Source organism: Myotis daubentonii, chromosome 7 (genome assembly GCF_963259705.1).
Source record: "Myotis daubentonii chromosome 7, mMyoDau2.1, whole genome shotgun sequence".
NCBI lineage: Eukaryota > Metazoa > Chordata > Mammalia > Chiroptera > Vespertilionidae > Myotis > Myotis daubentonii.
In genome coordinates this window covers 74,606,926-74,632,714 of record NC_081846.1, presented here as the reverse complement: position 1 = coordinate 74,632,714, position 25,789 = coordinate 74,606,926, and the positions used below count along the sequence as shown (strand labels likewise).

General features: G+C 39.7%; 1 protein-coding gene across 7 annotated transcripts in view; it reads left to right on the top strand.

Moving 5' to 3' along the window:
* Nucleotides 1-25,789, top strand: part of SPOPL (speckle type BTB/POZ protein like) — a 65,060-nt gene that overhangs the window by 24,902 nt on the left and 14,369 nt on the right. For 3 of the 7 annotated variants that reach the window (XR_009453855.1, XM_059704563.1, XM_059704562.1), the window contains 7 exons: nt 15,619-15,755; nt 15,937-16,058; nt 16,298-16,449; nt 19,393-19,520; nt 21,250-21,345; nt 24,652-24,829; nt 24,910-24,965. Coding sequence is in view for 6 of the 7 variants with exons in the window: in XM_059704563.1 (XP_059560546.1) it covers nt 15,678-15,755; nt 15,937-16,058; nt 16,298-16,449; nt 19,393-19,520; nt 21,250-21,345; nt 24,652-24,829; nt 24,910-24,965 (810 nt within the window). In the remaining variant the exon portion in view is untranslated. Of the gene's footprint in view, nt 1-5,371; nt 5,453-15,618; nt 15,756-15,936; nt 16,059-16,297; nt 16,450-19,392; nt 19,521-21,249; nt 21,346-24,651; nt 24,830-24,909; nt 24,966-25,789 lie in introns of those variants that run through there. The other 4 variants (XM_059704564.1, XM_059704565.1, XM_059704567.1 and 1 more) reach the window with 4 other exon arrangements.

Sequence of the window (25,789 nt, the reverse complement as noted above, 5' to 3'; positions counted from 1 at the left end):
AAGCATAGTGATTAATCACAAAAACAATATGTAATTATATATGTGTTTTCCGATGGTCTTAGGTGACCCCTATGAAAGGGTCATTCGACCCCCAAAGGGGTCGCGACCCACGGGTTGAGAACTGCTGGTCTAGGGCAATAATCACTTAAATGTAAATGGATTAAACGTTTTAGTTAAAAGATTAATTGATAAAGAAGAACCGGTACATATTTACAATGGAATATTACTGGGCCATAAAAATGAATGAAACCTTAACTATTTGTGACAAAATGGATGGACCTGGAGGGTATTATGCTGGTGAAATAAGTCAGAGAAAGAAAAATGCCATATGATTTCACTTTTATGTGGAATCTAAAAAACAAAATAAATGAACAAATAAAACAGAAACAAACTCAGATACAGAGAACAAACTTATGGTTGCCAGATGGGAGGAGAGGTTAGGGGACTGGATGAAAAAGGTGAAGGGATTATACTAAGTACAAATTGGCAGTTACAAAATCATCACTGAGATTTATAGTATAGCGTAGGGAATATAGTCAACAATATTGTAATAACGGTATGTGGTGTCAGGTGGGTACATGACTTTGTCTAACCACTATGTTGTTCACCTGAAATCAATATAATATTTAATATGAACTATAATTGAATATTTTTTTTAAAAAAAGGTGAGCAGATTCCAATACAGTGTTGGTGTTTGAAGAATGGATAAGATTAAATTATGATTTGTTAATTGAAATAACTTACTGCTCTGCTTTGGATAAGGGCATTACCTTATGTATAAACTAGAGGCCCATTGCACAAAGAGATTCGTGCAATAGGCCTTCCTTCCCCTGGCTGCCGGCACTGGTTTTCCTCTGGCACCCAGGACTCAGGCCTTCGCTCTGGCTACAGCGGAGAAGCCAAGCCTCTTCAGTCTTCAGTCTTCGCTCCGGGTCTGCGTATGCAAATTAACCACCATATTTGTTGGGTTAATTTGCATACTCATCCTGATTGGCTGGTGGGTGTAGCAGAGTGACACCAATTTGCATCTTTCTCTTTTATTCATGTAGATTAGAGCTTGAACAGGAGAGGAGGGGCTGGTTTCAGCTATTTGAAATTTTTATCAGAAAAGGTACCAGGCTTTTGCTGTTGTTTATTCTCTTAAGCACATTTGAAGTTATAGAAGACTAGGGGCCTATAGTGCACCTTAAAAGGAACTGTGGGCCACGAGGCTGCGGTGGGCATAGGGGCAGGTCTTGGCCCATCCTCCGCCCCTCTGCTTGGCCCCTCCTACTGCGGACCCCAGGCCCCTGTGTGCTGGCAGCCCTGCTCCCACTGCCGCCACTCCCATGTGCTGACGCACCAGCCCCGCTCACACCCGCTGACGGCACCAAGCAATTGGGGCCAGCGCCAGCAGCAGGTGGGAGCGTGCAGAAGCAAAGAATTTTCAGTAACCACCAGAGGTTTGCCCCGATGGCAGCAACTGGCACCAGTCCTTGGTCTGGTGCCCTTGCTCACCTGCTCCACCATCCCACCACAGTCAACACCTGCCTTTTTCCACGCTCGCCCCCTGGTGGTCAGTGCATATCATAGCAACTGGTTGTTTGGTTGTTCCGCTATTCAGTCTGTTTGCACATTAGCCTTTTATTACATAGGATTTTATCCACAGGACTTCTGAGATCTAGTTCAAATTTCGAGATCAGGTGTGGCCTCTCTCTTGTCCTTTGTTTTCTCAGGGCCTGCATCAGTGGGGGTTCCCCCAAAATATTCAGATGGGTCAGTGAATAAGAGAAAAAGAAAGAGAATAAATGAATGAATGAATGGTTGAAAAGAAAGAAAGAATCAGAGAGGTCTTGACACTTGTCCATATTGAGTAGTCTCCTGACTGCTATAGTCTCTCCCCTTTTTAATTCACCAAAGTTTATACATTACTATAATTTGAAATCTTACCTCATGAGATTTATTAACCATAGTTATAAACTGTCATACCAACTAAATAAAGTTGATTTTTCAAAAATCCCTATACTGTCTTTATAAGATTTCTATAAACAGCCTCCTTTAAAAATGAGAAATATTTGCTTTATATATTTTAAGTAGGTATGGCTATTAATATAGATTTAGATAGGCTTATATTTTATTGGACCTTGTATATAAGTTATTAATGAGTAATGAGAATTAACAAGAATCCTTCCTTGTTTTCTGACCTTTTTTTTAAAGCATCTTGTTCTTGTTTTATTCAAGTATACTTTAAGTATACCATTTTGACCCTTAATTGTCTCCATTTCTCCCAGGGTTACTTGAATTGGTTTATTTTATTTTCTTTGGCTCTTTTCCCAAATACCTGTTGCCTTTGGTTTTCCATTAATATTTTGAGATGAAGAATTAAGTTAATAAGTAATGGTATCTGGCTTGGTTTTCTCTAAAGTTAAGTAGACCTGGGGCAGGCCTCTCCCTTAAAGGGAAGGGGCTATGGATGCATTCAGTGTAAGTAGGCAAAGTGTTTCTATGTAGTGATTACTCAATGTAGGTTGTGGGTAGGTTGGGAACCTCCACACATGTCAAAGTAAGGAGGGCTTTATTTTGTGTAGAGTGCTTTAATATAGAAATTCTATTAGGAATTATCTCTTCTCACCATCTTATCCTTATATGTCTGTTATGATATTCAGAGATAGTCCAGTCTAAATCCTGTTTGTCTCTCAGGCACTGACACTTTCACAATCCTGTCTCTCAGGCACTGACACTTTCATAAGGAATGTACCCAGACAGACGGTCCAGTTCCTTAGAGGACAATTCTTGGGCTTTGGTATGATGGTAAAAACCACAACTGCCAGCCTGGAGAAAGGGAAAGGCCCCTACTTTTCAGATAGCCGACATGCTGTTTCTAAAATTATTAACCTGATGATCGCCACTTGCCCTTTTTCTGCTGTTTATATTTGATGAAGGGGTGGTTCTTCTTTAGGCCTCCGTGAAAAAACTGTGGAGTGATACCTATCTTATCTTAGTTTGTGATTTTCTCTCTTAATTTCTCTGCTAATTTTCTCCCATCTGATTGATTTCTCTGCTAATTTGTTTCCATATATCTGCCTTGAATTTCTCAATTTCTGATCACCAATATGACCCTTTCTTATATTCCAACCTTTTTATGCCTTTACTCTTTTTTAAAAATATATTTTTATTGATTTCAGAGAGGAAAGGAGAAAGATGAGAGAGAAACAACAATGATGAGAGAGAATCATTGATCCGCTGCCTCCTGCACTTCCCACACTGAGGATCGAGCCCACAACCCTGGTATGTGCCCTGACCAAGAATTGAATTGTGACCTGGTTCATAGATCGATCCTCAACCACTAAGCCGTGCAGGCTGGGCACCTTCATTCTTTTGTAAATGTTCATTGTCATCTCATTGTTATGTTGGGGAAATAAAAGAAACATAAGTGTTCTCACTTCTGTGCCTTGAGCATTGGACTGTTTTCAAAGTTCCATCTTCAGTACAATATCTGATCCAGATATGTGTGTGTGTGTGTGTGTGTGTGTGTCATATGAGTTTGGAAGATTGAATAATCCCCATTGTTATGGTTTTTTTTTTTTAAATGAGGTGTTTCGTGTGTGTTTTTGGCCAGTGGGGGTTACTAACGTGCTGGAAAGGGTGTCTTTAATAACATACATGTCTTTAGTGTAAGCTTAGGCTGAAATCCAGGCAGGCATTGCCATATTTTAACGTTATAATCTTGGGCAGGTTACATAGCCTTTTGTATGCTAATTTACGCATCTATAGTATTGGCAGAAGCACTTAAAACCTTCTTCATAGAGTTATTTTGGGAATCAAATTATACTTAAGCCTGGCATATAGAAAGTCTTTAAAACATATCTACTCTTGGTCTTATTAAATTGCTTCTATTCAGAAAAATGTTAGTTATACATTTTAGATAGCTCTTTTCTTACAGAACAGATAAGTTTCTGCAATATTGTCTATGTAGTAGCTTATCCTATATAATAAAAGGCTAATATGCAAATCGACCGAACGGCAGAATCATTGGTCGCTGTGATTTGCATTGACCACCGGGGCAGATGCTCAATGCAGGAACTTCCCCCTGGTTGTCAGTGCACTCCCACAGGGGGAGCACTGCTTAACCAGAAGCCGGGCTCATGATGGTGAGCGCAGCAGGAGTGGCGGGAGCCTCTCCCACCTCCGCAGCAGCGCTAAGGTTGTCTGACTGACGGCTTAGGCTTCATTTTCTGCTTGCTTGGCATTTTAATAGTCAGCCAAGTTGATGGTTTAGGGTCTTCTCACATATTTTTCAAGCATGTATTAGGTCCCAGGTATACACATAGCCTTCTAGTTTTTCTAGTATGGGAACTTTTCAAATCCCCCTTTTCCCAAATATATTTCTCAGCTTCTTTCTTTCCAGGCTTTCCTGTTTGGCTATTGTGAGTCCCAACTCTTACTGTTTGTACTAATACATTTGCCTTTAAATACTTTTGACAAATACTGCTGTCCAGATATGATTCACCCCTGGGGAAGCTCCAGGGAAGGTGAAACAAAGCTAAGACCTTGAACTGAATCTTTAGGGACTTACCAAAGTGGACAAAGAACACAACCACACAGTTCTTTATGAATAGGTCTAATACGTAGTTCGCTCTGGTACCAGCAGCCTGCACCAGGCTGTCTTCATGACTGCTGCCAAATTCGGGAGCGGGGCATGGTAAGTGAGTATGTTAAAATGCCAGTTTTCCCCTAAAATTCTGAAGCTGCATTCTTCATTAAGCAATACCCAGATTGTAACTGTTGACTTAATTCCAGAGTTCCAAAAAACTGATTCTGATAGTTACTGTCAGCTTATTCATTGCTTTTGTGGAAGGATGGAGTTTTAGAATTTCCCACTTCGCCATTTTTAGTGACGTGTATGTGCATATACTTTATAACATATCTGTGAACTTCTTTCTCTACAGTGTAGGATTCACAGAAAAATAAGAATGTGAAGAAATTCATTGTTGTAACAAATTTAGGATCCAGATAACTTCTGGTAGGGGAAAAGATTTGATGATAGTGGCGGGGATGGATACACAAGGATGGTGAAAAGATGGTTGTGTGACATGATTCTTTATGTTTTCTGAATATTTGAAATACTTTATAATTTCTGTAGCTGTGGATGTGTCTATGATGTGCATATAGAACATTAATTCTGACATGCAAATATTTTGTTAAAATAAAAAATTACATGGAAGAATCCTTCATTTAATTGGTAATTGGTGTAGATCGCTTGTTTTATATTCTCAAGATCTTATTTTGGTTGTTCTCTCTCTTTCTGCAAGCTTTTCTGCAGTAACAAGAATAGGAAGTCTTGAGCATCTGCAATGTAGTGGATATTCAACTATCTTATTTTTTTTTCTTTTTGAAGAGAAGGAAAAACTAGAATACTGGAAATAGCACTGAAATGAATATTGGGACATCTTTTTCTTCTAATTATCTAAGTGTAAGCATGGACAGTTTATATTTTTCTAGTCTAACCTATTTTTCTTCTTGATCCTCATCTGTTAATTAAGAGTGGCACCAGATCTAGCCAGTCTAATAATTTTCTCATGGTTAAGATGAGATTATTACTACCCCATCTCATAGAGTTGCTGAAGAATAAACAGTGTTGGTACAGAATGTCTTGTAAGTGCTACCAATGCAGTCTGCTCACCAGCATTCTCCATATCTTCATCCCACAACTATATCATTTGAAGGAGTAGCTGGAATGAAAACAATTTTTTTTTACCTTTTATTTAGTTTGCTTTTATATATGAATTGGGGGCCCAGTGCACAAATTCGTGCACCTTGAAAGGAACTGTGGGCCACAAGGCTGTGGTGAGCACAGGGGCGGGTCCTCGGCCCATACTCGGTGCCCCTGTCGCAGCCCCTAGTCCCCTGTCTGCCAGCAGCCCCGCTCCTGCCGCTGCTGCTCCCATGCGCTGATGGCACTAGCCCCACTCGCATCTGCTGACGGCGCGGAGGGATTGGGGCCAGTGCCAGCAGTGGGTGTGAGTGCTGGGTGGGACCGTGGCATGCAGGAACAAAGAATTCAGCAACCTCCCCAATGACAGCAACCGGTTCCCCGCCTTGGTCTGGCGCCCTCGCTCACCTGCTCTACCATCCCACTGCGGCCAATGCCTGCCATTTTCTATACTCTACCACCTGCTGCTGACACCCACCATGTTCTGCACGTGCCCCCTGGTGGTCAGCGCACGTCATAGAGAGCGGTTCTGTTGTTCGGTCCCACCATTCGGTCTATTTGCATATTAGCCTTTTCTTATATAAGATTATTTTGTGAGTGACACTTAGGAAGGTAATAACTCCTACACAGGTATTAAAGAACTTTTTCTTCTTTACTCTTCAGGTTTTTAAAACTTATTTAAGTACTTTATTAGTATTAAATTAACTAGAGTCTTATAAAAGTTTTCTTTGACTTGCCATCCTCTTTGACCTAACATCTCTCAATCTCTACTTAAAAGTGAGGTCCTTTCAGGCATACATACTCTTTGATTTTTTAAATATATAGCATATCTTACATATTTACCCTGCCAATACACTCTTAATGGTTTCATAATTCTTCGTGTATAAATATATCCCAACATATACTATGTTTATAGCTAACAATGATTTCCCCACAGTTGTAACATTTTTCCCAGGATAAATTTCTTGGATGACTCTGAGAAAGAATTTTTGTTGATACGAATTGTAAAATTGTCCTGCAGAAAAGTCTTACCAGTAATGTCTGCAATTTTGTTGACTGTAGGGATTGACAGTGTAAAAGAATCTTTGATGATACTGTTGGTGAAAAATGGTATGGGTTCTTTTTGTATTTCATTGATTACAAATGAGGTTAAGATTTTTCTTCCTTTTGTAGTTATTTTCTTATAAATTGCTTGTTCATCTCAATACCTTTTTATGAATGTTTCTGAAATCATTCTAAGTTATCAGGAACTATATATAAACTAGAGGCCCGGTGCACTAAATTCGTGCACGGGGTGGGAGGGGGACCCTCAGCCCAGCCTGCACCCTCTCCAATCCGGGATCCCTCTCACAATCCTGGACCGCTGGCTCCTAATCGCTCACCGGCCTGCCTGCCTGGTCGCCCCTAATTGCCACCCCCCCTTCCCCGCCACCGGCCTTATCGCCTCTCACTACCTCTGTGTGCCGGCCTGGTCGCCCCTAGCTGGTCCCCGCTGCTGGCCAGGTCGCCCCCAACTGCCCCCTCCCTGTCGGCCAGGTTGCTCCTAATTTCCCTCCTCTGCCCGCCTAGTCACCCCTCACTGCCCCCCCCCCGCTGTCCTGGTTGCCCCCAACTGCCCCCCCATCCGGCCTGGGCGCCTCTTACTGCCCCCCCCCCGTCAGCCTGGTTGTCCCCAACTGCACCCCCCCAGCCAGCCTGGCCGACCCTCCCTGCCCCTCCGCCAGCCTGGTTGCCTGACGCAGCCTGCTGTTCAGTCATTTGGTCATCCCTCAGGCCGGCCCTGGGTGTCTGAAGGGAGACTGGGCGCTACCATCTTGTGGCTGTGGGCGCCACCATATTTGAGGGTGTGGCAGTCAATTAGCATATTCCCTCTTTATTGGTTATGGGCGCCGCCATCTTTGAGGGCATGACAGTCAATTAGCATATTCCCTCCTTATTGGTTGTGGGCGCTGCCATCTTTGAGGGCATGGAAGTCAATTAGCATATTCCCTCCTTATTGGCTATGTGCGCCACAATCTTTGAGGGAGGGGCAGTCAATTAGCATATTCCCTCGTTATTGGCTGTGGGCGCCACCATCTTTGAGGGCGGGGCAGTCATTTAGCATATTCACTCCTTATTGGCTGTGGGCGCCACCATCTTTGCAATGGTGTGAGGGTCAGTTAGCATATTCCCTCTTTATTAGATAGGACTAGAGGCCTGGTGCACAAAAATTTGTGCACTTGGGGGAGAGGGGGGTCCCTCAGCCCGGCCTGTGCCCTCTCGCAGTCTGGGACCGCTCGGGAGATAACGACCTGCTGGCTTAGGCCTGCTCCCAGGTGTCAGAGGGCAGGCCCAGTCCCTAGGTGCAGCCCCTGGTCGGGCTCAGAGCAGGGCTGATTGGGGAGTTGGGACACCGCCACCTGTCATGCACAGAGCAGGGCGGATCGGGTGGTTGCGATGCTACCCTCAGTCACGCTCAGGGTAGGGCCAATTGGGGGGTTGGGGCACCGCCCCCTGTCACACTCAAGGCAGGGTCGATGGGGAGGTTGGGACACCGCCCCCTGTCATGCACAGAGCAGGGCCAATCGGGGGTTGGGGCTCCGTACCCTGTCACGCACAGAGCAGGGCTGATCAGGGGGTTGGGGAGTTCCCCTCTGTCACACACAGAGCAGGGCGATCAGGGGGTTGAGGAGCTCCCCCCTGTCACTCAGAGTAGGGCCTATAGGGGAGTTGGGGCACCGACCCCTGTCACACACAGAGCAGGGCAGATCAGGGGGTTGGGGCAGCGCACCCTGTCACACTCAGGGCAGGGCTGATGAGGAGGTTATGGCTCTACCCCGTCAAACATAGAGCAGGGCCTGTGCGGGGAGAGGGGGGGCGGGGGGCGTTGGGGCGCCACACCCTGTCACACACAGAGCAGGGCAGATCAGGGGGTTGGGGCACAACACCCTGTCACACACACAGCAGGGCCGATCAGGGGGTTGGGGCGCTGCACCCTGTTACACACAGAGCCACAGGGCCATCAGGGGGTTTGGGTGCTGCCCCCTGCCACACTGATCCTGGTGCCTGGAGGCCTCGTGGCTCCTCTGATCCCGATGCTGGGAGGCATATTACCCTTTTACTATATAGGATAGAGGCCAGGTGCATGGGTGAGGGCCGGCTGGTTTGCCCTGAAGGGTGTCCTGGATCAGGGTGGGGGTCCCCACTGGGGTGCCTGGCCAGCCTGGGTGAGGGGATGATGGCTGTTTGCAGCTGGTCACACACCCTTCAGGGTGGGGGTCCCCACTGGGGTGCCTGACCAGTCTGGGTGAGGGGCTGAGGGCTGTTTTCAGGCTGGCGGGTGACTGAAGCTCCCAACTGCTCCTTTTTTTCTTTCTTTCTTTTTTTTTTTTTTTATTCTGGGCCAGCTTTAGCTCTGGCTCCAGCTCTGAGGCCTCTGCTGCTGAAAGCAGGTATCTGGTTTGTTTGGGTTCTATAATCGAAACACTGTATCAACTCCAGCTCTGAGATCCCGGCCGGCTGAAAGCAGGTTTCTGGGGTTTGTTTAGCTTCTATATTTGTAACAATGTTTCAAACTGCAGGCTCAGAGGCCGGCAAGGCAGGCGGGGAACGTTGGAGTCCTCCGTCACTGAAGCAAGCAAGCCTCATGTTAGCTTCAAGCTGCCTGGCTGCCGGCCGCCATCTTGGCTGGCAGTTAATTTGTATGTCGCCCTCATTAGCCAATGGGAAGGGTAGCGGACATACGCTAATTACCATGTTTCTCTTTTATTAGATAGGATGGTTTTCGTGGACATCAAATATTCTCTCGGCATTTTTATATAAAATTAGCTATGCATTATCATTTTCTTCCTATTTTGCCAGAAATTTCACCATAAAAAGTGAAAAGGGAAATTATTAAAACAGCTTTAAATTTATGTTCCCACTAGAAATGTATGAGAGTGCCTGTGCTTATACTGTCACCAATCTTTTGGATTGTTGCTTGTCTGATAGGCTAAAAAATTGTGTCTTAATTTAGTTTTAATTTGTAGTTGTCTAATTATGAGTCAGGTTCTTTTTCTGTGTGTTTTATAGTCTACTTTTTCTTTATAGTTTTTAGGAATTCTTTATATATTAGGGAAATGAACTCTTTGTGTGTTATATGCATTGGAAATACTTCTCTTGGTTTATTGTTTTAAAATTGGTCATGGTGCAGAGTCATTGGCAGAAGTATTGCATAAGACCGTTTCACATATTTCTCACTGGTAAGTCTGAGAATCATTACTCTTTTAGTATATTTATTAGCTACTAGAAGCCCAGTGCACCACATTCACACACAAGGGGGGGAGGGGGGGTTCCTCAGCTCGGCCTGAGTCCTCTCACAGTCTGGGACCCCTTGCTCCTTACTGCCCGCCTGCAGTGGAGGTAGGAGAGGCTCCCGCCACCACTGCTGCACTCGCCAGCCATGAGCCCAGCTTCTGGCCGAGCAGCACTCCCCCTGTGGGAGTGCACTGACCACCAGGGGGCAGCTCCTACATTGAGCCTCTGCCCCCTGGTGGTCAGTGCACGTCATAGTGACCGGTCATTTGGCCGATTTGCATATTAGCCTTTTGTTATATAGAATGAATATGCTTAAGAGAACTATCCAACTCATATTTCTACTCCTATTTTTATCCCCAGCACAGTTTCACCATCCTGGGGCTAGGCAGGAAAACCAAGTATCTTTGCTGCCAGATAGTTGAATTGGATTTGGGTCTGCTGTTAGGGAACTTATGGCTTTGTCAGCTAAAAGTAGCAAACGGAGTCTGAAGGAAAGAGGACAGACAGCCAGCAGCTTTGCTGACTGGGCAGGACCTCTTTGCTTGTCTTGGAGCTGTGACCTGAGGGACAGGCCTTATGCTTGGCACAAGTCTAGTGTCCTAAATAGCTGTTCTCAAGGATTATAGGCTCTGGACACCTTTTGGTGCTTTCCCTCTGCCTTGCTCCAGAAAAAAAGCATTTATATGCATCTGGAGCCCTTATTTTTGCAATTGCCACCAGGGGACACCTCCAGATCACCTGGCTCTGGTGGGTAGCAGGGTCCCACAGACTATATACATATTTGCATACTTTTAAAAGCTGCTTCTTGAGAGCATGGCTGCCAATCATCCTGTATCTAGGTGCTTACATCCTCCCATTTGGGACATTGACAAGTACTGGCATATACTTTACTACTGGGAGCTATCTATACTAATAAAAGGGTAATATGCTAATTAGGCCAGGTTGACTGGCCATCTTCCAGAGGTCCGACTACCTTCTGGACAAAGCCACGGTGGTAGGGGTAAAGGCAGAGGCAGTTAGAGGTGATCAGGCCGGCAGGGGAGACCAGTTATGGTGGAGATCAGGCCGGCAGGGGAGGGCAGTTGGGGGTGACCAGGCCTATACGGGAGGGCAGCTGGGGGCGACCAGGCCTGCAGGGGAGGGCAGTTGGTGTCATTAGGCAGACAGGCAGGTGAGTGGTTAGGAGCCAGTGGTCCTGGATTGAGAGAGGAATGTCTGCCGGTTTAGGCCCGATCCCAGAGGGATTGGAGAGGGTGCAGGCCAGGCTGAGGGACACCCCCCACCCATGTATGAATTTTGTGCAGCGGGCCTCTAGTTTTAAAGTAATAGGCTCCTTGGACAAGCACAAAGGTTTAAGCGATATCAAGAGATTGGGCAGGGTTCAACAAGGTTCATCTGCCACACGAGGCCACAGCTTCAAGTCTAGTGCACATTTTTAACATCCTTCATTTGTAGTTTAAAATGTTTTCATACCTTTTACTTGTCTTTTTGGTTATATATATAGATATATATACATACATACATATATACACACACACACACACATATATACATATACATATATATATATGGTGGTACAAATATATTGATTGATTGATTTCAGAGAGAGGAAGGGAGAGAGAGAAAGAAATATCACAATGAGAGACCCCACTGGAGGTCGAGCCCACAACCCAAGCATGTACCCTGACTGGGAATTGAACCATGACCTCCTGGTTCATAGGTTGACACTCAACAACTGAGCCAGCCAGATGATTCTATGTATATTTCAGATGGCTTTCTTCAATCTTTGTTTTCTCATTTTACACTGTTATTTCATTGGGTATAGACATATAGCAAATGAAATTCTTGCTTCCCCCCCGCCCCCCGAGTAGTTTCTTTTTGTAGGACTCGTGAGGTTTTCTTTCCTTATTAATTATTCTTAAATGAAAAGAGGCTTCTCCAAATTTGAGTTCCTATGTTGGAATGTAATCGTCACACACACCCCCACCTTTACCACTGCAAAGCTACATATGCAGTTCTTTCATTGACTTTCCAAGTTACGAAGCATAATCATCTAGACGTTAATATCGTGGCCAGATTATCAGGAAATAATTATGCATCCAAATGGATATAGTATGAGAACAGCTAACTGGGAGGAAATTTTATGATATGACACATAGTTTGTTAGGTTTTTTTTTTGGTGGGGGGGGGGGGGGGCGTTCCTAGTACTTTTATTGCTTTCAGATCAGATCCTGAGGAGAAAGTTAACACCTAAGAAGTCATTCCTTGTACTTGGATGGTTCATAGTGAGAAAAGCCAATGCCATTGTGTTCCTTCCGAAGGTCATTGGATTCCCCCAGGAAACTGTGGAAGTTTTCTTTTTATTTCTTCCACATGGAAGCCACAAGATGTATTATAAAGTGACAATCCCATTTGATGTAGCAATTTTGTCCTTAGAGAATAGATGATGTTTTCAAAAGACTTCTTGCCATTTCCTGTTTGAATTCCATTCCTCTTTGCAAGCTGCTTTCTCTTACTCAGATGATCTGATTACCTTTTAATAATAATGAACAGGTTTCTTGTTTCATTGAGTGGACAGCAGTGAATAAATAGTGACCCTAGAGTATTGCTTCTAGTTCTGTTCCCGAGGCAAGACACTACTACTATAAGGTTTGTTTTCTTTTATAATGATGTGCTGTGTAAGACATTCTATTTCTACATATAAATTATATACCTAAGTCTATATATATATATATATATATATATATATATTTTAAACTTTTATTTTTTAAAATATTTTTTTTAAATTAAATCTTTATTATTCAGATTATTACAGTTGTTCCTCTTTTTTCCCCCCATAGCTCCCCTCCACCCGGTTCCCACCCCACCCTCTGCCCTTACCCCCTCCCCCCCAACTGTCCTCATCTATAGGTGCACGATTTTTGTCCAGTCTCTTCCCGCACCCCCCACACTACCCCCCTCCCCCGAGAATAGTCAGTCCATTTCCTTTCTATGCCCCTGATTCTATTATATTCACCAGTTTATTCTGTTCATCAGCACTTGATTTTTAGATTCACTTGTTGATAAATGTGTATTTGTTGTTCATAGTTTTCATCTTTACCTTTTTCTTCTTCTTCCTCTTCTTAAAGGATACCTTTCAGCATTTCATATAATACTGGTTTGGTGGTGATGAACTCCTTTAGCTTTTCCTTATCTGTGAAGCTCTTTATCTGACCTTCAATTCTGAACGATAGCTTTGCTGGGTAAAGTAATCTTGGTTGTAGGTTCTTGGTATTCATCACTTCGAATATTTCTTGCCATTCCCTTCTGGCCTGCGTAGTTTCTGTTGAGAAATCAGCTGACAGTCGTATGGGTACTCCCTTGTAAGTAACTGCCTTTTTTTCTCTTGCTGCTTTTAAGATTCTCTCTTTGTCTTTTGCTCTTGGCATTTTAATTATGATGTGTCTTGGTGTGGTCCTCTTTGGATTCTTGTTGTTTGGGGTTCTCTGCGCTTCCTGGACTTGTAAGTCTATTTCTTTCACCAGGTAGGGGAAGTTTTCTGTCATAATTTCTTCAAATAGGTTTTCAATATCTTGCTCTCTCTCTTCTTCTGGCACCCCTATAATTCTGATGTTGGTACACTTGAAGCTGTCCCAGAGGCTCCTTACACTATCTTTGTATTTTTGGATTCATTTTTCTTTTTGTTTTTCCGGTTGGGTGTTTTTTGCTTCTTCGTATTTCAAATCTTTGACTTGATTCTTGCGATCCTCTAGTCTGCTGTTGGAACTCTGTATAATATTCTTTATTTCAGTCAGTGTATGCTTAATTTCTAGTTGGTCCTTGAGGGTCTCACTAGATTTCTTGAGGGTCTCACTAAATTTATCGGCGGTTTCTAGAAAATTCTTGAAAAACCTTATAACCGTGGTTTTGAACTCTATATCCTGTAGTTTGCTTTCCTCCATTTCTGTCATTTTTGATGTGTTTCTTTGTCTCCGCATTTTTTATGCTTCCCTGTGTTGATAGAGTGGCTTTCTGTGCTAGGTGTCCTATAGGGTCCAGTGGCTCAGCCTCCCCAATTACCTGAGGTGGACACTCTTGGTGTACCCTTTTGTGGCCTTTGTGCACAGTCTTGTCGTACTTAAGCCTTGATTGTTGAAGGTATCACTGGCAGGAATTGACCTCCAGGCCAATTGGCTGTGAGAATCAGCTATGTCTGCAGTGGGAGAACTTCTGTGCTGGAGACACCCTTCTGGGGCAAGACTTGCTTCAGTGGGGCCTTGGTGCTCACTGAGTCTGCCCCCTGATTGTGTCCCTTATGGATCTGAGGAGTTATAATCTGGATGGTTCCACTCTGACCACTGGGTACACTGGCTCTTGGATCTCTAAGGAGGTGCTAATTTAGCCTCTGCCTGAGGCTACCCAGCAGGAGCTATGGAGAGATCTGCAGATTCCTCTTCTTTGGTTGGGGTTTGGAGTTGCCCAGATGAGGCCCAGCTGTGAAGCAGTGCAAGCTGCTGTGGGGCCTTGGGCCTTTTTTTGGAAGTTCTGGGTCTCTCTGACCCAGCTGCAGTTTGTTAGGTAATTTTCAGATTACAAAGGGCCAGGGCATTCATATACAAAAACTTCTGCTCGCAGCTTGGGTGGGGCGGGGTCTCAGGGAATCATCAGGGCAGAGCAAACAGCTATGGCTGATCTTCAGTCCTACCGTAAGCTGCCCCATATCTCACTGTCCCTGTAATCACTGCAAGCACCTCTGAAAGAAACCGCCCTCAATTTCCGACCGATGCCATACAGTCCAGTTTCTCCCCGTATGAATCTGGGTCCCCAGAGACTCGCCCGGAACTGGAGTTCAGAGCAGTTGGGAGCTTGAGACTCCCTCCCGATTGAAAAAGACAACCGTGTCCTCAGTTGCCAGCCCTTTTCCACGTGCGCCTCTGTACCTCTGCACTTTACTTCTGCAGCTCCTCTGAGTCTCAGTGTGCTTTTCTCTTTCCTTCTAGTTGTAGAATTTCCACGCAGCCAGCCTTCCTGTGGTTCTGGATGATGACGGTTCCGTCTTTTAGTTGTATTTTTGAAGTGGTTGTGCGAGGCAGCAATTTCCGTTGTTTACCTATGCCATCATCTTGGTTTTTCAGCATGACACATAGTCTTTAATAGGGAACAAACTGATAGGGATGGAGTTTTATTGTGAGATAAAATTAGATTTTTGTGGAAATCTATGTATTTCTTACTACACAGCATTACAGTTAGGTCCCATCTGTGTATCATTGGTCAAAATTTTGGGATCTACCATATGAGTGACCAATATTTGTAATATCCAAAGCTCTTCTGACTTTAGAACCCCTTGGATTTTTGCAAGTAGTCAGTAAAAAGATGAAGGAAGGTGAATCAAATATTGTTTCTATATCATTTTGTGTTTATGATCATACTATTAAGCTATGTAATTTTTGATTTATAGTATTTTGGTAAGTTTACCTTTATAAAATAATATCTTATCTACAAGTATTAGGTTTGTTTATGTTTCTAGTGTTATATTACAAAGGCTGATTTCTTGAAATTATAAAAATAATGAAATACATGTTCCCATATAATTGTTTTATGATTGTTTATTTCTTCCCTGAATTTAGTCAGTTAAGCTTTTTGATCAGTAAATGAAACTTTTTTCCTTTTAGTAAAGTACTCAACTGTATGGGATAGTGCATAAATCTTGGAAGACTGCAATAAATCGGCAATGTCTCGGGAACCCACCCCACCTCTCCCTGGAGATATGTCTACTGCTCCTATAGCAGAAAGCTGGTGTTATACACAGGTACATGTCGTAGAAATGCCTCACTTTATTTTACTTACAAATTTTACAGTATTTTGAGAGTATTATGAAGTACTTTGGTATAGTTATTAGAAATGTTAAAAGACTGGGTCATAGGATGTTTAACATGTGACAGGTTAAAAGCATAAAGTTCATTATGAAAGTGTTTTTTTGAATCTCTTAGGTTAAAGTTGTAAAATTTTCCTACATGTGGACCATTAATAACTTCAGTTTTTGTCGAGAAGAAATGGGTGAAGTGTTAAAAAGTTCAACATTCTCATCTAGCCCAAGTGACAAAATGAAATGGTAAGATTTTTGTTTGCTTAGAGTTTAGATGTTATCATTGGCTACTTTATTGTTTTATTGTTACTGTACCTGAACAGATAATAGTTTGTTTTACCGTAGATTTCTAAGAATAGTATAGAGAATTGTAAAGAACTAGGGGGGAATTGAAGGGATATTAACAAATGATTTCAGTATTGCCTCTCTTTTCTGAATGTTTCAAGTATCATATTCCTCCATGTGAGACTGTTGTTTTATTTTAGGTGCCTGAGGGTAAATCCAAAAGGATTAGATGATGAAAGTAAAGACTACTTGTCCTTATATTTGCTTTTAGTCAGCTGCCCAAAAAGTGAAGTTCGAGCAAAATTCAAATTTTCCCTTCTGAACGCTAAAAGAGAAGAAACAAAAGCAATGGGTAAGTGATTTGCAAACTGAATGAAGACTCTGTAACTACTTGCTGTGACTTCTGCATGTTTGCCTACAAAGCTTAGGATATATTTTCCCACTAAAGTCTGCTTAACCTAAAACATTTAATGTGGCTATTAATTAATTTTAAACACCTGTATAGAGCTATAGTTTTTGTAGTACGTTTTAGACTTCATAGACATGTAAAATTATTTAAAATAATACTAAAATTTAATTTTCCCATGTTCTAAAATGACATTCACTTGTCACTTGAAAACAGTTGCTGGTCCCATGCCTGGCATATGTAATAGGTGCTCAGGAAATATTTCTCTTCTCCCTTGCTATTTTTGTTAGATAAAATCTGAAGAATATTGGAAAGATTTTTAATGTCTTATTTTGTCCCTAAAATTTTATTAAAATAATAGACCAGAACATTGACTGAAAGAAGTCAGTTTTTCTTAGCATTAAGACTTGTTCCCATATGTAATCAGCTGAAATCATGTAACCTAGAGTTTCAAAAGAAGATGTATAATGTGCAGAGTAGGACAATATATTATAACTGCTGCATTAAATTTTAAGTGTTTTCACAGAATCAAGTTAACATCACAAAATAACCTCCTCTAAATACATACTATTTAATATTATCTTTTATTGCCAAAGTAATACAGTTTCACATTATCTGGCATTTAAGACAGTGGAGTGTCTTAGTCCAGGCTGCCATGACAAAATACCACAGACTGGATGGCTTAGAAACAACAGAAATTTATTTCTCACTGACCCTAGAAACTGGGAAGTCCAAAATCAGGGCGCTACCATGGTCAGATTCTGATGAAGATCCTTTTTTTGGGTTGTGGACTAACTACTCATGTTTTCACATGGTGGAAGTGGTTAGGGAGCTTAGTGAGGTCTTTTATAAGAGCAACATTCCCATTCATGAGGTCTCCATCCTCATGAACTTATCTAGTCCCAATCACTGACCTTTTATACCAGTGATGGCGAACCTTTTGAGCTCAGCGTGTCAGCATTTTGAAAAACCCTAACTTAACTCTGGTGCCGTGTCACATATAGAAATTTTTTGATATTTGCAACCATAGTAAAACAAAGATTTATATTTTTGATAATTATTTTATATATTTAAATGCCATTTAACAAAGAAAAATCAACCAAAAAAAAGAGTTCGCGTGTCACCTCTGACACTCGTGTCATAGGTTCGCCATCACTGTCTTATACCATCACATTGGAAGGTATTGTTATAGGCACCTCTCACCAGCTCCAGAGAGATGTTCCAGGACAGTGCCCTGAGTCAGTGGGAGAAGGCTGTTTCCAACCTCAATCCTTATCTTCTCATATAAATGAATTTATACGAGAGACCTTAACTATATTGTGGAAAGCCCATTTATTAAAGCATGCACCTTTATTAAAGAAGCAAAGCAAGCAAACTGTACCTCTGGTTATGAAGCACAGATGGGTTCTCAGCTATTCTGAAGAGTGAGTTGGGAGGGAGTCCGAGGCTGTATATGCCTTTTTGTTTATAGGTTTCTAAATTCCTTTGCTGAATATTTTGGTACAGGTTAATTCTCAAAGTCCCTTTTTTTACTTTATTGTGGCCTTCCCAGAAATCATGAGTAGCACCTGGCAACTTTATCTTGCCAAGCCTTAAGACTGCTGGCTTCTCCACTTAGGGAGTAAAACTGCCCTTTTTTACTTTCCCTTCCTTCCCAGCCCCCCCCCCTCCCCGCCCCCCCTTCTGTATTCTCTCCTTAGGGAGGTTTTTTTTTTGTGTGTGTGTGTTTTTAACCATTTGCTCTCCTGTCCTTGGCTGGGGAAGATAATGGCTTGTTAGTTACAAGCTAGCTGCAAAATTGGCCTTGTTTTAACTTTTTTTCTCTTTCCCTATTCTTCCTGCCTGGAATCCTATAACAGTATGGTTTCCACATAAGAATTTTGATGGGATACACACATTCAGTCCATAACACAGTGTGTTGCAATTAGATTTACTACTGGTTCCACCTCCAATTAATTTTTTTTGTTTTTTTTTTTTTGTTTTTTTGTTTTAATATATTTTATTGATTTTTTACAGAGAGGAAGGGAGAGAGATAGAGAGTTAGAAACATCGATGAGAGAGAAACATCGATCAGCTGCCTCCTGCACACTCCCCACTGGGGATGTGCCCACAACCCAGGTACATGCCCTTGACCAGAATCGAACCTGGGACCTTTCAGTCCGCAGGCCGACGCTCTATCCACTGAGCCAAACCGGTTCCGGCCAATTAATTTTTTGTGTAACAGACAGTGAATACTTAATTGTAGAGGATGTTGTTTATTTCATAGTATACAGTTTACTTCAGACATTTATTTATTAAATTATACTAAAAACTGTCTTTCAGACTTTTATGAAAATTGTTTTTAGGGGATTATGTCTAAAGACCTGGGAATGATAAGTGACATTATTTAGCTTTTTCACCAGTTAATGGGTGTCTTCTGGTTCAGTAAAACTTGTCAGTGGGATGGATGTCCCAGGAACGCTTAAGCTTAAAGGATTTCCTGATGACTTAGAGCATCTGCTTTTAAAGGGAGAAGAAGGAAATGAGAGTTGTGTTTGTAATCAGGTGCTGCTGATGGTAGATGATGAGCAATATGCCCATGCCAGTGTATTTTGATCTTATTTTATTATTATAGGGCCTAGATCTTTCTTCTCCATGAGATTTGATCTGCATTTTCTTCTACCTAGAGATTCAGGAATCTGAAAGTGAGCTCATTTGATGCCCAAAATTTGAGTAGTACGGTGGAATGATCTGGCTCTACCTGATATACCTCTGATGACACATTTTATTTATGAACACAAATATCTGTACTTCTTACTATTTTTTCATATTCACTTAACTGTGTTATCATTTACAAAAATGTTTCTTGGATACTTGTTTTATTTAAACTTCTATTCTGTTTCCCACCAGAAAGCCAAAGAGCATATCGATTTGTACAAGGGAAGGACTGGGGTTTTAAAAAATTCATTCGAAGGGATTTTTTGCTTGATGAAGCTAATGGTCTTTTACCAGATGACAAGCTTACATTATTTTGTGAGGTGGGTACATTTTTTTATTTCATGGAACTTCGTGGTTATATTTAGCAATGGAGCAAAATTATAAACAACAACAATATTGGGTATATTATAAAAAATAATAACTGGGATAATTGATAAGGTTTCATTTGAAAATATTTTACTAATAAAAGTTGACTAGATTGTCTTAGAAATCAGTATAGTAGCCCACTATGAAAAAATATGGTCATATCTCTACTTGTAACTTATATATGCAGTTACACTAACACATACTGAACATTCCTTTCTTTTATGAAGACTATGGGTGTCTATGGGTGTGTATATTTTTATTTGAAAAATGTAAATATCTTCATCATTCTGGATAATTCTGACGTAGATACTGAATATTTTTTGTCATATTCAAATTGGACATATTACACATTAAGACATTATTAGTAGTTTACCAGTTTGAAACCATATTTGAACAGTGAACTGCCTGAAAAGATTGGGAAGCTTTTTATTCATTCAAGTAGTTGGGTTCATTTAATAAAATAATGTTTTTAGCAGTAGTTTCTCAAATTTTTAAGTATGCCCATATCTGCATGTTATCATTATGTAGTTTTATGTATACAAATTGTTGAGATTCAGCTTTGGAGTGAATTCAAGAATTATATTATGTTACCAGTATAGTTTACTATAAAGACTATGCATCGGTTACATAGTTTTATTAAAAAATTTTAAAGTAGTTGATAATTTTCAAAGGAGTGCCAGTTAATAGGATATAATCAGGTAAACTCAGTGTTAAATATATTTCAGTAGGTTATTGTAGACAGATGAGTGTTTTGAAAACTTAGTAACTTCCTTAATTACTACTAAGTTAGCTTTGATTTCTTTGTAGAAAATGTGGAAGATTTCTTGGCAAGATTACAAACTAATTGTATGCCATTGTGCTGTTAAAAGAATAATTGAAACATGGCCCCAGAGATGATATAGTGCAAATATAGTACATCTTATTTTTACTTAGACAAGTTAAATGAACTGTATGATGAGTTTGTTATGAATACAATTATTTGGTTGATAAAGTACATACCACAAATATCGTGAGCATAAATGATTATTAAATAATTTTTTTAAATAACTAAACATTTGTTATCAATAGAGATTCTAAGAAGTATTCTAAATAAATATGTCATATTGTTTTAAAATTTTAGTATTCTTAATATAACATTTCCAAGAATTTTAGTAGCTATCTTAAATTTTAGCATGTTAATTTTTTTTTAAATCTTGTAATCTTAGAATTTTAAAAAATCTTAAGAGCTATGTAATCCAATTAAAAACTACTGTAGCTAAAAGTCTGTTTGTAAAGACTTTTACTATTAACTTTTAATTTTAACTTTTTAAGGTAATATTTCTTTTTTTAGAATTGAAATATTATTTACAGGTATGTTCTTAAGCATGTTTTATTGGAACCTAGACAATCAAGAAATTCAGAATAAAGGCTGAAATTGAAAATACACTTTTTTGAGGTATACTTTTTATCTGCTAGATTGTGCACGCTAGTGACCTTAAAATAGAGCCCACAGGGACTTATATTTTAAGTTGGCTTTGATCAGATTCAGTTTGGATACTGTAATTCAGTGCCCTTTTATCAATATAGACATTTATACCCTGGGCACCATATTAGGCATAGGAAGGCAAAAAGTACTTTGAACAAACATTCCTCATGCCCTCCACCATTTCTTCACACCTCTCATTGCTGCCCTTCCTTCTACAGCATCTCCAGCACTGCTTGCAGAAGAGGAGGAAGCATTGCACTGCCCACGTAAAGAACTGCCTCCTCCCCCTCCCCTGCAAGTGGTGCTGTAGACAGGTAAGGCAGTTTGGTGCTACCCTTTTTGTGCAAGACATAATTTAATCTTGCAAGTTCCATACTGTAAATCAAGTAGCCAGGGGTAGAAATTCCTAACTGTGTAAATGGCTCTATGCCTTCTCTCCCAAAGTGATACAAAGGGCAGGAATTGAGGAATAAGTAGAAAAATAGGAAAAATAGAAAATTATTTAGGTTAATTCATCTTCTTAAATCCAAAAGATTTTAAATAACCTTGTAGTCTACAGACCCATGCCATTCTATTATATATATATATTCGGGGGGGACTGGGTGACATATATATGAGTTTTTCATAAAATTAACTACTTCATTTAGAAAGATACCTTTTTCCCATCCTATTTTTTCTTGCCAAGATATTCTTTCAGTTTTAAAATACTTGGAACGTTGACTTTTATTCTCTAAAAAGCTCTTTCATAGCAAAATGAAAAGTTGACAACATTGTTTCTCTCACCCAGATTTCAAAACAGGATACCACCTATTTAGGAAAATCAAAAAATCTAAGACCCACTATTCTATAAGATGTTGTGAAATCATACTGTTAAAACTTTCTTACTTTGGAACCAGTGTGAGGGATGGTTAGGTAGTTAACTAGAGCAGAAAAATTTGTAGTCCTATACACCTTTGTAAATTCCTCTCTCTCAGAATTAGAGAATTGAGATTTTTTTAAAAAAATTGGAACCAGCCGTCACCTAATTCCACACTTGGGGAGACCCAGATTTTCAGAGTACTTACAGTTGAGAAGAGCATGCACATGTTTCTTTTTAGTCTGAATAGTAGTCTCAGAGTTGAGCCAAAAGCAAATTTGGGAAAGAGCTGTCAAATGAATTTGAGGCTTTGCTTTGCAGTATTTAGTCAATTTTGAGTATTCGGCATTTGCCCTTTTATTTTGAAAGAAAAACAATTTAACCTCAGGAAAGAATCTCAGCCTTTTTTCTGAATTTTTTACTCTAGGTTCCATTTAATAAGAATGTTTTATTGCCCGTATTTAAATATGTACCAGGGACAAACTAAAATTTTAACTAACTTCTTAATATAGGTATCAAGAAAATAATTATCAGAATTTAATGCATATCAATTTTTAATTAGATTATTAACTTCTGCTCAATAAATAGTCCTTTGAATACCCTTTGGAGAATGGAATGTCTTAATTAAAATTTGTGGTTGCTATGACAATAGATATATATGTCAATAATATAAATTCTTTTGAATTATAATTACATATGCAAAATACAAATGAAATGTAACATCACGTTCTAGCCTGATAATAATGGCTTTATTTTTTGATGCTTTTATTTCTTCAGTTACCAGATTTTTGCCAAATCTTTACATTAAATGTGTTATTTTGAGTTAGGATAATAGGCAATGTATAGAATTTAAGAAATCCATTCCTAAATTAAATATATCATTACATTCGTCTAGAAATCTCAAGAGAGAAATGCTTTCTATGAACAAATAAATACTATGTGATAAAAAACTGATCCCTAACTAAATCCTGAGTATTAACACCAACATATTTGGTTTATGTATCATTAAGTTATAATGGTGTAACAGGGCAATCAAGTAAAGATTGATGATGCTTTTTTCTATTTTGTAGTTATTAAAATTTTAGAAACTATTTGGATAATTAAAAACTTAATAGGAGAATCTTTATATACACACTATTTTGGCACTTGTATTTAGGAAAGCATCTCAAAAGAGTGTTGTGATAAATCCTTTCTGAATCATAATTACACTAAAGTAGGACTACTAATTTAAAAAACATATATCTAAAGAAATATTGTGCAGTACAAAGAGTGCTGAAAAAATGGAATCTGGGAATGTAGATCTAGCCTCCCTGTGATATTGACCAGCAGTGTGATTTAGGACATTTTGGTTACCTTCTCTTGCTCCCACTTTGAAAACTTTTACCAAATAAGATGATTGATTAGATGATTTCTATGACATATGATTCCAAAAGGTTAATAATGCAAGTTGGAAAAACAAAATGATTAATTAAAAATACCTCAGTAAATTTTTTCTTAAGAAGTGCCCATTCACATAAGTGAGATACATGTTTATACATCTAGATGAATGAGAACTTGCAAGATTTAATATTCTCCAGATATTTTATACTGGATTATTATTATACTTTTCGTGTTAGCATGTTAGTAGTTTGGTCCAATTTACGTATTTGTAATTTACATTTTCTACGTAGTTTACTGTATTTATATGTGTTCTTATTTATACCTATTCTTATTTAATAAAAGCCACATGAAATGTTTTCAAATGAACATAGATATCTATTGCTGCATAAGAAATGATCACAGCTCTGGCTGGTTGCTCAATATATAGAGCGTTGGCGTAGACAGAAGGGTCATAGGTTCAATTCCTGGTCAAGGGTACATACCTCAGTTGCAGGAACCCCAGCCCCAGTAGGGGCATGTGCGGGGGGGCAGCCAATCAATGTGTCTCTCTTACATTGATGTTTCTCTCTCTCTCTTTGTCTTCCCTCCCTTTCATCTCTCTCTCTCTTCCCTTCTACTCGCTCTAGAAATCAATGGAAAAAATATCCTCAGATGAGGATTTAAAAAAAAAATGACCACAAAACTTAAAAGCTTAAAAACAATGGCTAACTAACATAGCAGTTTTGTAAAAAATGATTTATTTACTCTAAAAAATATGCTTTACTTGTTGAGGTAGTATTTTCTTCAATTTATTAAACGTAATTTGAAATTTCTTATAGTAGAATTCTTTCAAAGTGGTGTACAAGACTTAATAGTGTTTTAAGATTATATTCAGTAGACAGTGGTCATCTCCATTGAGTAATAATTTAATCCATATTTTATATTTGAGTTTGTATAAAAGCAATGTTGAAATTATATCAGTTTTTATTGATTAGTGAGTTAAGTAAATAAAAGGTCTGAAAAACTAAATCATATTTGTATTCTTACTGTTGATTTTTAAAAAATAAAAGATCCCATGAACTTTTCATAACTACAGTTGCTTTTGTGAGAATTCTTATACTTTAAAATTTAAATCAATTTAACTATATATTTAAATCAGTTTTACCAGAGTTGAAACATGTAGGAATAGCACTTAAAATACTTCCCAAATTGCAAATCATAGACTGTAGTTTTATAACCTTTAAATTGTATCCTTAAATTCAATGATCAGGTATTAGCATCTTTATCAGGAGTGCATTTAATTATTCAAATAATTTTAATGATAAGATATTTAAGTATAGTCTTAGTAACTAATTATTGATATTAAATTGTAAAAGTGTTTTTCTTACTGTCCCTTTTTTATTAGGTGAGTGTGGTCCAAGATTCAGTAAATATATCAGGGCATACTAATACAAATACTTTGAAGGTTCCTGAATGTCGACTAGCAGAAGATTTAGGTAATCTCTGGGAAAACACAAGATTTACAGATTGCAGTTTTTTTGTGAGAGGACACGAATTTAGAGCTCATAAATCTGTACTTGCAGGTACTTTCTACTTTTGGGTAATATAGTACATTTCTCTTATAAATGTGTGCATTAAATAATGATGCTTAATCTTGTTACAGCTCGATCCCCAGTTTTTAATGCAATGTTTGAACATGAAATGGAAGAAAGCAAAAAGGTAACCATAGTTTAAGGGTTAACAATAAATTTGTGCAAAAGTAGAATAGTAGACTGTATATTTTAAAAGTAACAGTGCATGTTCTCAATTGTTATACTATGATTTTAGAAAAAAATAGAAAGATGGGGAAAATGGGTTCTCTAGTAGAACAGTCGATGTAACCTAAAGTGGGTGAATATTCCAGATAACAGCTATTTGGGTGCTCATTTGGTAGAAAAATAAGTAGGTAATTCTTGTACAGAAGGGTAGTTATCAAAGGACTGTTCTTGGCCATAGCTATTTGGGAGTTCTCTGATTAAGAAGTATATTTCTGCCGAACCGGTTTGGCTCAGTGGATAGAGTGTCGGCCTGTGGACTCGGGGGTCCCAGGTTCGATTCTGGTCAAGGGCATGTACCTTGGTTGTGGGCACATCCCCACTGGGGGGCGTGCAGGAGGCAGCTGATCGATCTCTCTCATCGATGTTTCTGGCTCTCTATCCCTCTCCCTTCTTCTCGGTAAAAAATCAATAAAATATATTTTAAAAAAAAGAAGTATATTTCTCACCCAGCCGGGGTGGGTCACTGGTTGAGCATCAGCCCACGAACCAAGAGGTTCCTGGTTCTATTCCTGGTCAGGGCACATGCCTAGATTGTGGGCTAGACCCCCAGTAGGGGGTGGGCAGGAGGCAGCCAATCTCTCTCTCTCTCTCTCTCTCTCTCTCTCTCTCACTCTCATCAATGTTTCTATTTCTGTATCTCTCTCCCTCTTTCTCTCTAAAAAGCAATAAAAACATATTATTTGAAAAAGAAGTATATTTCTCCTTTCTAGATTTTATGAGTAGATT